Below are 12,159 nucleotides of genomic sequence, written 5' to 3'. Positions count from 1 at the left end.
GATACACCGGCGATTCTAAAGCCGATACCATCCAGAGCTGCGTGCCAAGTCGCATCCAAATATACCGCGTGTATACCTAATGAATAATTGCTCTAATCGTCTTTGGCCTCAAGCTTAAACGACTCCGCTCCGATTTATCCAAGAAGAAGTTTACCCCTTTCGTATATCTCGTATTTCGAGTGGTTAATAACCGTTGAATTTTCAAAGTTTCAAGTTGTAAAAACCTCGATGAAAAACCGTTGCGTAAAGAACGAACGCGTGATAAAATCCAGTTTCGAGGTTAAAATCAAATCTCTGGAACAAGTGCGGTAAACCTATCAATCGCAGATCGATTCGATTCGACGCACGGTTAATGCAGCAGGTGATTAATTGACACGCGTACCAATCGTAATATCGCCTTGTCGAAAGCCCGAAAGTTCGCCAGAGTTTTGCACGTGGCTAAAAATACACGTGGTTGGTTGTAGGTTTAACCGACCTCGTAACCAATCCTTAATATACCTAGTGAATGTAACTTTTAGTTTTCAATCTATACGTTGCACAAGTACAACCCGACCGTAGGATCGATGCACGTTAAATATTGCTCGCGATTTTCTTTAACGCGCGCGATTCGTTGTTTATTCATATCGTAGGCGGTTGAAGGAAGAAAAAAAAAAGAAAGAAAAATGGAAACAAAAAATTACAATACCATGGGAAAAGGCTCGTAGCAGAAAGGATGTATAATTTAGTATTTGGGAGAGCTCGAGGTTAACTCGATACGACTTTATATACACTTAGAGAGCTGCGGCAGGTTCGTAGCATGCTCTGGCCGGTAGATTGAATGACGAAAAACTTTCACCATTTTGACGTGTATTCTATATACTCGATGAAATTCAATAGATTGTATCAAGTGACACGCGCGTTTAACCCCAAGCTAACGGGTAATACGCAAGTTACAGGTTACGAGCAAGTTTATCCATCCGGTTGCGATGAAAAGTCCGAAAGCTACGTAAGTAGAGTTTGCGTATAAAAGTACCCGCGGAACACATGAGAAGATGTTGAAGAACGAAAGAAAATTTTAGAAAAAAAGCAGGGGTGGGGGGGGGGGGGAAAGCTGGTCGGTCGACGATTCGACGACATATTCCTCGATTCGAGGTGTCGAAATCATCTTGCAATTAATGTCGCTTGTTCGAAAGGTTTTCAATTTTTGAATCAATTATTCAACCAAACTATAACATATTAAAATATAATTAATTTAATACGTGTAAAGATATTCGAGAAGAAATGATAATAAAAGGCGACACGCAGATTATCCGCATAGCGTAAAAACGTTTTCAGATTTGCATAATCGTAGGTAGGGAAATTAAGAAGAAACGAAGGAAACATTTCTATACGCGCAAATGTGAGAATTATATCATTACGATTGTATCGTAGATTTGAATATTGGTTAATTATTTGAAGCGGAACAATGTGATTTTCTTCCCGAAATGTTGTGTAATTGAAAATGGAAATATAACAGGTAACGTATGACGTAGAATGGAATCGAGGTGAAATTGATACGAACAAATTAAGAAATAAATCAATAAGAAACGAGCAATTAAGCTCACCCATTGAATTTCGGAGATTAATCATCCCCGCGCAGAGAACAGCCGCGGGTTTTCATGATGTAGCAGCACGGCGGCAGCTCAGCGGATGCTGTAAATTAAGAGGAACGTCGAGGCTCGCGTTATCCGTCTAATAATACGCTCTATCTATCTTGAGCGGAGAGCCTCGCGGGTCCGTCGGTGAGAAGCACTTATTCTTTGCTTTCTTTTTTTATTTACCCTTTCTGCCTTCCTTTTCTTCGCTTATTTAACACCACTTTTCCAATATTCGTTAGCGAGAAATATGTCGAGGAAAGCGAGGTTGAAGAAGCCTTTTTATTTGCTTTAAACTTCCCAACCGAAACTTGAAGTAAAAAAATCAAACTTTTATGCAAACAACAAAGTTTCGAAATGAAATATTCCGAAAATTCAAGTAACGCTAGAGGAAAGTTCCGAAAAGTAAAGTTTCGATAGTATAAAATATACTCGCGCAGAGTGGGTGAGAAAGATTGAAAATCAGAATTGACCAGGATTCCGAACGTAAAAATATCTAAAATACGAAACAAAGAATGATCAAAGTGATTAAATTTCACTGAGCCAGAAATTTAATGATATGAAAATCTTCGATTATTCGGAATTTCGATATTTCGGTGTAACACCGAAATGTGATATGTGATATACACTGGACGATATATTTGTAAAATTCATACGTATAATAAGAAGGAAATCTACACGTAGGTATCTAATTGTACTGAAACATGTTTTTCAAATTATTGACTTATTATTAGCGATAACTTGTACACCGATCCTTTGTTTAATCAGTTAAGTGAAACGACGTGCCGCCGCTTACATTTCGTATTACAGAAACGTTTGTTCTTGGATGAGCCAAAAGGATTAGCATGAATTAGCATTAAGTTTGCAAAAAAAAAAAAAGAAAAGAAACAAACAAATATATATACATATATATATACATGTACAAAATAAAAATCGAGAAAAATTAGTAAATAAATAAAAATCAACGTCTATAGATAAAAGTTATACGAAATAATAAATTCATAGGCCGGTCGAGTGTCTTAAAAATTTTCTAGCAACCGGGCGCGAATGTAAAATACAATATTTCAAGGTTATTAAATAATATTCTACAGACAAGGATTCGATGAACAAACCAGCGCGTTTCTCGAGCTCGATATGGGCGTAAATCCTAAGACTGTGATGTTTCACGTTTTAGAATGAAAACATGTGGAGAAAAAATGACGTAAAAAAAAAAAAAAAATAAGAAACTCGTGCGCGATTATCGTTCGAAAAGAACGTGACGAACGACGGCAACATTTATGCAATAAATCTCACACCGGATTGATAATTGAGGTAAAATCAAATCACGCCAAGAACAAAACTAAACACGCGACATTGTCGTCGAGTCGAACGAAGACTCGTGTGTGCGTGTGAGTTAATTCACTCCACGTCTACAATACACGTTGTTAACGAACGTAAATCGCATGTCTGCCAACCAGACGCCGGTTGTGGCAGATTTCCCACGTTTCGCGAATCATCCGCAATAACTGCTCTTAATCGCGAGTAACGTGTTGAAAAATTTACAGTGTACACGTATACATACACAATTATACCACAATACAAAGCGGGCTTTCATCGTCCAATATCCAAGATCACATACGGGATGCAAGGAAAAGATATGAGAGAGAGAAAAAAAAAAAAAATAAAGTTCGTTGCAACCAACAGCTGACAATTTTCAAGGCACGCAACTTTTCCGCTACCAATACTTTCACGACACGCATCTCTACATCCCATAAATTTCTTCGTTCTCGCGCCCTTTTCGGATCGCGCAACTCCAAACGGGAATAAAACTCGAGGGATGATATTATAGGTTTATGCACACGATATTCACGGCCTCTTGGCCATAATTTTCATCAGCAGTGATCGTTCCACCGTGTGCTGTACGGGGAAGAGAATGGGGCTCGGAGTTCGGTTCGAAATAGGGGCGAGGGATGAACGAACGGTGAAAAACTAAAGCGGGGAATTTTTCCACGGGTTTATTCTACCGGCATAAACTCAACGCGAATTGAATTATACACACGTGTAATCGACATTCTTATAAGGTACGCAATCGTATTTTCCGGCGGTTATTTGAACGTTGTGTTTTTCTAAATCTATTTGGTTGTCCGATTTCAGAATTTCGACGATACTTTCACGACATATAAAATTCATGACACAAGTCTGAAAATATTGATCCGAGGCAAAGTGAAAGAAAAAAACAAAAAATAAATAAAAATTATTCGACAAAAATTGAAAATGAACGGTTTCAAGATGGCGTCCGAAGCCACCGCAGAATCTAATCGAAATTCTGTATTCGGACTACCGGTTACCCTCTTCCAAAAAATGATTAAAAAAAACAAAACAGCGGTATCGAAAAATTGCAATTTCAAATCTACACCGAAATCGCAGCTGCTGCTGCTGCGAACAAGGGTGTAAAATTAATTCGTCGCGTCGACGCGTCGCAGCAATTTCCTGCCGTGACGCGGTCCGCAGTCCGGCGGTGACGAAAATAATGACAATTAGGAACGGTGACAAGTCGACGAGCAAGACAGAGACGCTCCTGCTCCAATCAACCGTAACGGACGTTACTAATTATCACATCTAACGTCGGGTACCGTCGGACGCGTGCGACTGCGGTGACGGCGTCTCGTTAACACGGACAGAATATCGTAGGTAAGACACAGCGGACACCTTGGAACACTTGTAGATGGGCGTATTTTAGCCGAGGGATTGACAAAACAAGCATCGGGGCGACGACGACTCGAATTTACGATCGGCCGATCCAATTTGAACGGACTTTCGAGTTTTAGATACCTGCTAATCATTGGTTGCACGAATTTTTTGAAACTCTGTGGGGTGTGAATTTCCGGCTTGGTGAAATTTCACCGCTCCGGTCTCTTTTTTTTTTTTTTGTTTTTGGATTTTCAATATTTTTACATTCGGAATCCTGATCATTCGGATTTTTTACACCCGATCGTTGAGTAAGCCACGCTGTGCGAGTACCTACATTTTAGTATTCGGAATTTTCCATTATCGGAAACTTTACCTTTCGGAACTTTGCTCCATCGTTAACACGAATCTTTCGAATCTTTCATTTCGTAACTTCGATCCGCCGGTTTTCCGATCATTCAAAACTGTTGTTTCGAAAAATTTCGATACCTTCGCTTCAAGTTTCGCCACAAAATAATTCGAAATTAGACGTTTTCGAAACTTTTCAAATTCGTAACTTCAACCCCGCTCCATATTTCCATCGTTTCGTCAACTTTGAAAACCTCTCTCAGGTAAATTACAGACGTTCGAAACAATTTCACGAAACGGTGTCACATAGCGAAAATGTTTCGTCTCATTTCCTCAACTAACATGGCTGGTAATTATTAATAAATAAAACGTAGAATACAATTTCACGATTAAATTCTCGATACAATAACAACGGTATACGACGCATACGCCCATGGAAAATATAAGAAAGAAGAAGCTAATACGAATACAATAATTTATTATCGTAACATAAGAACTGCGCCACGTATCTCCTCGAATATAAAATAAACAGCGTTTATGAAGAATCGGTTATCCTGGGAAGGATTATCTCGACACAGCAAAATCCACGAGGAAGAATGACTGAAAGAAGAGAATCGGTATTCCCGCGGTGAGTTCAATGCCGGGTTGCCGTGCGGGATAAACGTACAAGCAACAATAATAATTTATTTGCAATTCTTGGAGTTCTCGAGGGGCTAACGGCTGTGTTGCAATGTCCCTTTATAACGGCTGCCGACTGCCGGCTGTCGGAGAACCAGTTGACCTCGATACCTTGCGATACGTTTACCACACTCGCATAAATACACACATTATACATGTGCATGGGTGTACCGACTCGCAATCAGGCGTACGTAAGACGACGAGAAAGCAAATCTCTGCGTTTTTATCCTTACGACTCAACCAACCGCCGCCGAGCAACCGTGCCTTGTTCGTTTAACGCAAGCGCATCGCGAAATACCCGCAGCTTGCACCTTCGACTCGAACGATGAATGTGAATCGGTTCTAAGTGTGACACTGGAAAGAATCGGTATATGTGTCGACGAATTTTTACCGCCCCATCACTGAAATCAATTTCAAATCATTTAAAAAGCGTCGCCAAATTTTTTCGGATTCATACAGCGAGTCTGAGACAGTCCGCGTTGTGATCGAAGTTTCTTACGGAAGTGACGTGAGAAAAACTTTTTTTCGCACTGTATATTTTATCGCGAAAGTAACAACGTTCCAAAAAATCTGTAACCGCGAGGTTTTAGTCGGCACAAGTGATGCTGTATGGAAAAAAAAAATACACATCATCGTACGAGGCAATCTGGACGAATTGCACTTCATCTAAATAAAAAAAAAGTCAGGTTTCGAGGTTGTGCAATTCGTCTAGATTGCCTGGTACGATGATGTGTATTTTTTCCCAGGTAGTAGAACTAATTCTCACCAAAAACTCGCGGTTACAGATTATTTGGAACGTTATTACTCTTGCGATAAAATATATGCTGAGAAAAAAAGTTTTACCCGTGTCAATTTCCATAAGAAACTTCGATCACAATGCGGACTATCTTAGAGTCGATGTAAGAATCTGAAAAAATTAGGCGATTGTTTTCGAATTATTTCAAGTTGATTTGGGGGATGGTCTGACAAAAATTCGTCGACACCCTGAATAAGGACCACCCTGAAACAAGTTTTTCTATTTTTACATCAAGTTTTTTACGATTTAACTGGCATTAATTATAATCGACGATCAAATGGCACGATATTGAATTGACGTATGGTAAGGAAAAAAAAAAAAAAAAATCTAGTCGAGCTTCCCCTGATTTTTCCCCTGATTTGGTTCCAATTTAATTCCTCCTCCCCCTCCATCCTCGGCATTGCCGTTGCACGTAGGTACCTAATATCGGCCCTTTGAGAGCCGAGCGTCCCGTTTGCGTCGATTCGACGATTCTCCGTTACGCGTAACTGACCTTTAACGCCCCCCTTCACCCGCCGTTTTCGGGGTTAACACGCGCGTCCCCGAAAACCCCATAGAGGGCGGATTTGTTTGACCTAAATTCGTAAATCTCTACGTACCATTCACAAAGGGCAGAGGACCCCTCGATCTTCCGTTCCTGATATTATCTATCGATCGGTCCTGATCCCGAAATTCGCCGAATGCTACAGAAATGATCCTGCACGGTTGTACGAATATCACAGATCAAGAAAAAAATAAATAAATTTTGATTCTATACGTCGAATAACTGTCGAAATCTTCATTCATTACTTATAAAGTTTACTTTGTAAGTCTTGAAGTTTTTGGTTGATATTACAAGCAGCAGGTGACAACGGCACGTTGAAATAACAAGCAAAATTTATCTAATAAAAATATTTTTGCTTTCATCAGTTAGATTAAAGAAATCAAAATTTCACATCTAGAATCCAGTTACTCAAAATTCGTGTTTACCGGTGTAATATAATAAATTAATTTTCACCGATTACAATAAAAGCCAGTTTTCTCAACCGCGAGAAATATTGTCAATCGTTGCAGTTGATAATTCGCTGTAAGATATTCCGTCGCACGTTACGATTGTCGATTTTATATTTTCTTCTCCTTTTACCACTCGTTTCGCAAATCAAAACGCAGGTAATCCGATCTTTGATCACAGTTCTCAACTAGCCTGTTGCACAGTTGAATCTCTGTTCTTTCTTCATCTCCTCTCTTTTCTTTTATATTCTTTCGAATACCAGCAGGACGAAATCGTCAATTAGACTTTGCGAATTAAAATGATAGCAAAGTAAGATAAAATAAAAGAGACGACTTTGGGGCGGGATAAATAAAACTGAAAAAAACTAAAAAAAATACACTCCAAACTTTAAACGTACAAGCATTTCCGCAACCAATATAAATTATATCACTACCACCACCACCACCACCACCATCATCGCCATAAATATATTCCGTACTTAGGTACGACAATAATTCCCATAGTAAAATCGTGTATTAAAAAACAAAATATAAATTCTACAATACCGATGCTATTCTGAGTACTGAGTTCCCAGTCTTTCATGAGGATTTCTCGGGCAGGTCAGGATGACGGCGATGAGGATACACCTACAAATGCACAGACAATTTATCTTACATATACAGTTAATCATGTACTATACGTATATGCGTACAATATGCCGGGCATGCGCCGTCGATACAAAGAGATTAATTGTTAATTTGCAAACGAAATCAGCGCGTACTTGTATATTTCATTTGCAATAATTCGATCCAAACTTCACGCGACACAGTAAATATCCACAATCTTACGTCTGTATTCGAGTGTTTATACCGCAGGCGAAAGGTGGGAAGGGCGCAATAATATGTCACGATTCCGTATACGGTATAATAATTAATAATAAAATTTGTCGTTAACACGCGCAAAGACACTCGTCTCGTTTACTTTTTACGACGAGATGCGGTTTACCGGAGAGTCTGTAACGTATCGTTTACCTCTTTACTCGTACCTAACAACATGTGTGTACGGAACAAGCGATCTGCGGTATATCCACATGCACACGTGTAGCGGTGTAAAAATTACGCCGTAATTAAGCATTTCGCTCTGCGACTGTGCAGCGAGTCTCAATTCCTCTCATTCGTAAACGACGTATCCTCGAAAAATGGAAGAGAGATAAAGATAAATAAATAACAAGGATAAAGACACGTCGATGGATGTTTTTTCATTTTTTTTAAATTTTTTTTCATGTTTTTTTTTCCCCCCCCTCTATCCAATAAGTAATCGTGGATTCCGCAGCCTTTAAACATGCGATGCAATGCAACAAAGGGGGAACGGGACGCAGAAAACAATGCGGATATCCGGCTACTTTTACACTTGAAAACGCAATGAAAAATCCGTATATTGTACACTGAGAAAGATTACAGTTGTTGCGGTAATTACAACTGTTCTGTGAGATCGAATTAATAATGAAAAATACGCCGGATAAGCTAATAATTATTCGCCGAATCGTCGATAATAAATTCCCGGAATAAATCCAGTGAATACGTAGCATTGTTGATTAAATTCTGATAATTAAATACAATATTCGCGAACACGGGTGAATATTTATCTCACATATCTCACTGTAATAAATTTTTAACAATACATATATACATGTATATGCACATTTTCCGATAAAACCGCAATGAGATCTGCATTTTGTACAGATTTGAAAGAGCGGAAAAGAATGTAGAAAAAAAACGGAAACAAATAAATATAACCTGGAAAACTCGTCAAGCTTTGAAACAGCGAGAGACCGAGTAGATTGAAAACGGAATTGAAAAATAAGTCTGGAAAATTTTTCACCGTCTTATGACAAGCGTATTTTCACCCTTACTTTCACCGCGATATTTCTTTCAATGCACATATGTTGCAGCGGCACGGATGCGGTCGTAACATATACACGTGTACGTTATACACGACATACGTCAGATCCGCAGAAATACGCTTAAAATTCTTCACTTTCATACACGGTATCGTATTTCGTTCTTTAATTTTTTTCTTTTATATCATCCTCTTTTTCTTCACTCCTTTTTTGATTCCGCACGTAGTCGCGGTCGATATTATTAGATATTTTCGCGAGGTATGTTAAAATAAAACAAATCTTACGTGTGGGTGCATTGCACACTGATACACCCAATGTCTCCATACACGTACGTAATAACTCATGCGTATGTGTGTCCGTGTCCCGTATACGAGTTTGCAATTCATTATACACGCATTGCGATGAACGGTACGATTGTTACTTTGGAGGACGGCGTTACATGACATACGTATAACGCGAATAAACATATATATATATTATGTACACCATACGCCCGTCTTTCGTACGTAAAAATAAAAAATAAGTAAAAACGAAAAGGAAAAAAATGCGAAAGAGATGACAAGTATAAATAATTGAGACTTTATTTCGCACGTCTCGTCGTTATATCGCTGACAGATAAATGCGATGCGCTGACGCTGACGGTAAGAGGAAAAAAAAAAATAAATAAATAAATAAAAAAAAAAAAAAAAAAACCAGAGAAGAAATTAGAAGAAAATTTGGACAAACGAAAAAAATTGAACGTCGTTATTTTACAGGCGCATGGTTAAGGAACGGAAATAGAAGGAGAAAAAAAATGATAACGATTATCTTTCACCCATTTATTATTAATTATTATCAAACGGAGAGGATTAATTGAATTTGGAATAATGCGCATGAAAAATCCCGTTCCTTTTTCCTGTATCACGTTGGAATTCTCTTCACTTCGAATCTACGATGTTAATTTTTGCAACATATATATCTGTTCGCCATATCCTGATAGCTATAAAGTACACATATACCGATATCGATCGCATTACGGTGCAAAGTATCGATCCGACTTTCTCTCGCCTTCGATGCGTGCGGCAAAAATAGTGCCGATTGAAACGAGGATCTTGTCGCAATATTGTTACACGCACCTTGTACGAAACAAGACAGGTTTAAAGGGATTCTCTCTCGTTTCGGATCAATCGGATGCTGCTTTTCACTCTTTCGCGTTACTTTTTCTTCTTTGTTTTATTTATTTATTCATTTTATTTTTTTATTTTTACCACAACACGAAGCCAGAGGAAAACTGCATCGGCGTTTCGTACGCAATCCAAATACGGATTCCTTAAAAATGCTTCCCTCTTGTACAAACCGAGACAAGACGTGAATTTCTGCGGTTCAAATTCAAGTTTTCATTATCGGACCTACGGTTACGTAAACAATTATCTAAACACTTCGGTCAACTGTCGTCACTGAAAAATTGTTTAACCGACTATTGGTCGATTTAAAAAAAAAAAAAATTTTTTATCACGCAACATAAAAATAATTCGATAACGTTACGGATACGTCGCAAGAATAAAAATAAAAATGTTCAATGATATACAAAGTGCAGATGCAAAACGTTTTCTACGCAGGATATTTAAACGAATCGCAGCGAAAGGCCGAAGGCAAAAAAGAGGAAACAAACGGGATAAAAAAAAAAAAAAAAAAACGTGGACGCAACGAAACGAGAAAACAATTTTCGTACAGTGTATGTAACGCGAACGTTGGGAGGAAATGAGGCGGTAAATTCCGGTCGACAAACAGTTGCTGTGTTTTTGTGCGTATCGTTCGCATATCTATATACATATGTGTGTATATATATTTATAATATATATTACATACAAAATATTTAATTTTAACTAAATGAAAAGAAAAAGAAAAGAAAAACATAGTTGCAGTTTATATTGCAATAAAAACAAGTTCAGACAAGTGCGAACGTTGAAAAGCGAGGTGGTGAAAAGCTTGGCTCAGCTGCAGAAACGCGTGGCGTACATCATCGTACGTGCATACATGTATGAATGCATGCAGCGATGCAGCAGGAAAAATTGACGCTGTTGAGAGGCAACAGTTGAGTGTAACATTTATACGATTTTGCAGCCTCGTTGCTAAAATATTCATATTATATAAATATATACATCAGCGTACAGCAGATTAAATTATAAAACACGTGTCTTCGACTTTTCGACAATTCGTTTCGATGAATTTTATACGAGACACGCGTGTTCGCGTCGCGTGTAAAATCGACGTCGAGTTAATAGAGGCGAAAACTGCGGACGTTAAAATTATCTTAGACGAAGAATTCCGTGCGAAACCGAATCAACGTCCGATCATCACCACTTGATTTATTGATTTTGTTTCAAATTTTTTCTGCAATTGTCCCGACTCTGCAACAGTACCCTAAATTTTTTTACAAGACTTATTAATTATTTATAAATATTCAGAGTGATTTTGAAAAGTGGAACTTTTTTTTCTTTTTAATTAAACGTTGAAAAATGAACAAGACAAACGATGGGCCAATTTTTCTTCTGTAACATATTTTTTCTTAGCACTTGTAATTATTTTTTTTATCGATTATAACATTGTTCAAACGGTCCGAAGCATCTGTTTTTCATTTAGATCGTTTCTAGACGGGTTTCGTTACGAACTTGACGAAAAGAAAAATTGAATCTGCGAAAAACTTGAACAAAAATAGCTCCATAATGGAATCAGTAACGATTATCACCGTTCGCCTTTTCTAAAATTTCAAAAATATCTTACGATTAGTTTGCGTTGTTCGAATCAACTCGCATTCATTTCCACCACATTATTATCATTCTTGGCGCGAATAGCGACATTTTTTTTTTCATTTTACACGGTTTCCGTTCATTTCCCGACTTCTGATCCAGACACCGCAGATATCGTGCGTCGTGAATTTCCGCAGCAAACAAATTCCGAGGATTTCGTCAAAAATTGTAGGGTCAATAATAAGTTCGCGATTCACGTTGCGCGTGTTCTAATAAATCTGAAATCAAAACGACGATTCCCACTTATTGCTACCTGTCATCGTACACCCTGAGCAGCAGATATTTCCCCTTCAATGAAACGGCCGGCGATCGCTTTGAGCCAGTTTATCCCGTTCTTCGAAGCGCAGAAAACGGCTCCTCGCCTATGACGTTTGGTCTAAATTTAGTGTCAGTTTCCA

General features: G+C 38.3%; 1 protein-coding gene across 9 annotated transcripts in view; it reads right to left on the bottom strand.

Moving 5' to 3' along the window:
• LOC107220658 (protein scalloped) overlaps window positions 1–12,159 on the bottom strand; it is a 104,124-nt gene that overhangs the window by 51,505 nt on the left and 40,460 nt on the right. For 7 of the 9 annotated variants that reach the window (XM_046742736.1, XM_046742739.1, XM_046742737.1 and 4 more), the window contains one exon: window positions 7,639–7,719. The exons of the other annotated variants lie outside the window; for them this stretch is intronic. In XM_046742736.1, the coding sequence (XP_046598692.1) occupies window positions 7,639–7,675 (37 nt within the window). In that variant the 5' untranslated portion in view covers window positions 7,676–7,719. The remainder of the gene's footprint in view (window positions 1–7,638; window positions 7,720–12,159) is intronic. 9 annotated transcript variants of the gene reach the window in all.

Source organism: Neodiprion lecontei, chromosome 6 (assembly GCF_021901455.1).
Source record: "Neodiprion lecontei isolate iyNeoLeco1 chromosome 6, iyNeoLeco1.1, whole genome shotgun sequence".
Classification (NCBI taxonomy): Eukaryota; Metazoa; Arthropoda; class Insecta; order Hymenoptera; family Diprionidae; genus Neodiprion; species Neodiprion lecontei.
This window is presented reverse-complemented; position numbering and strand designations above follow the sequence as displayed.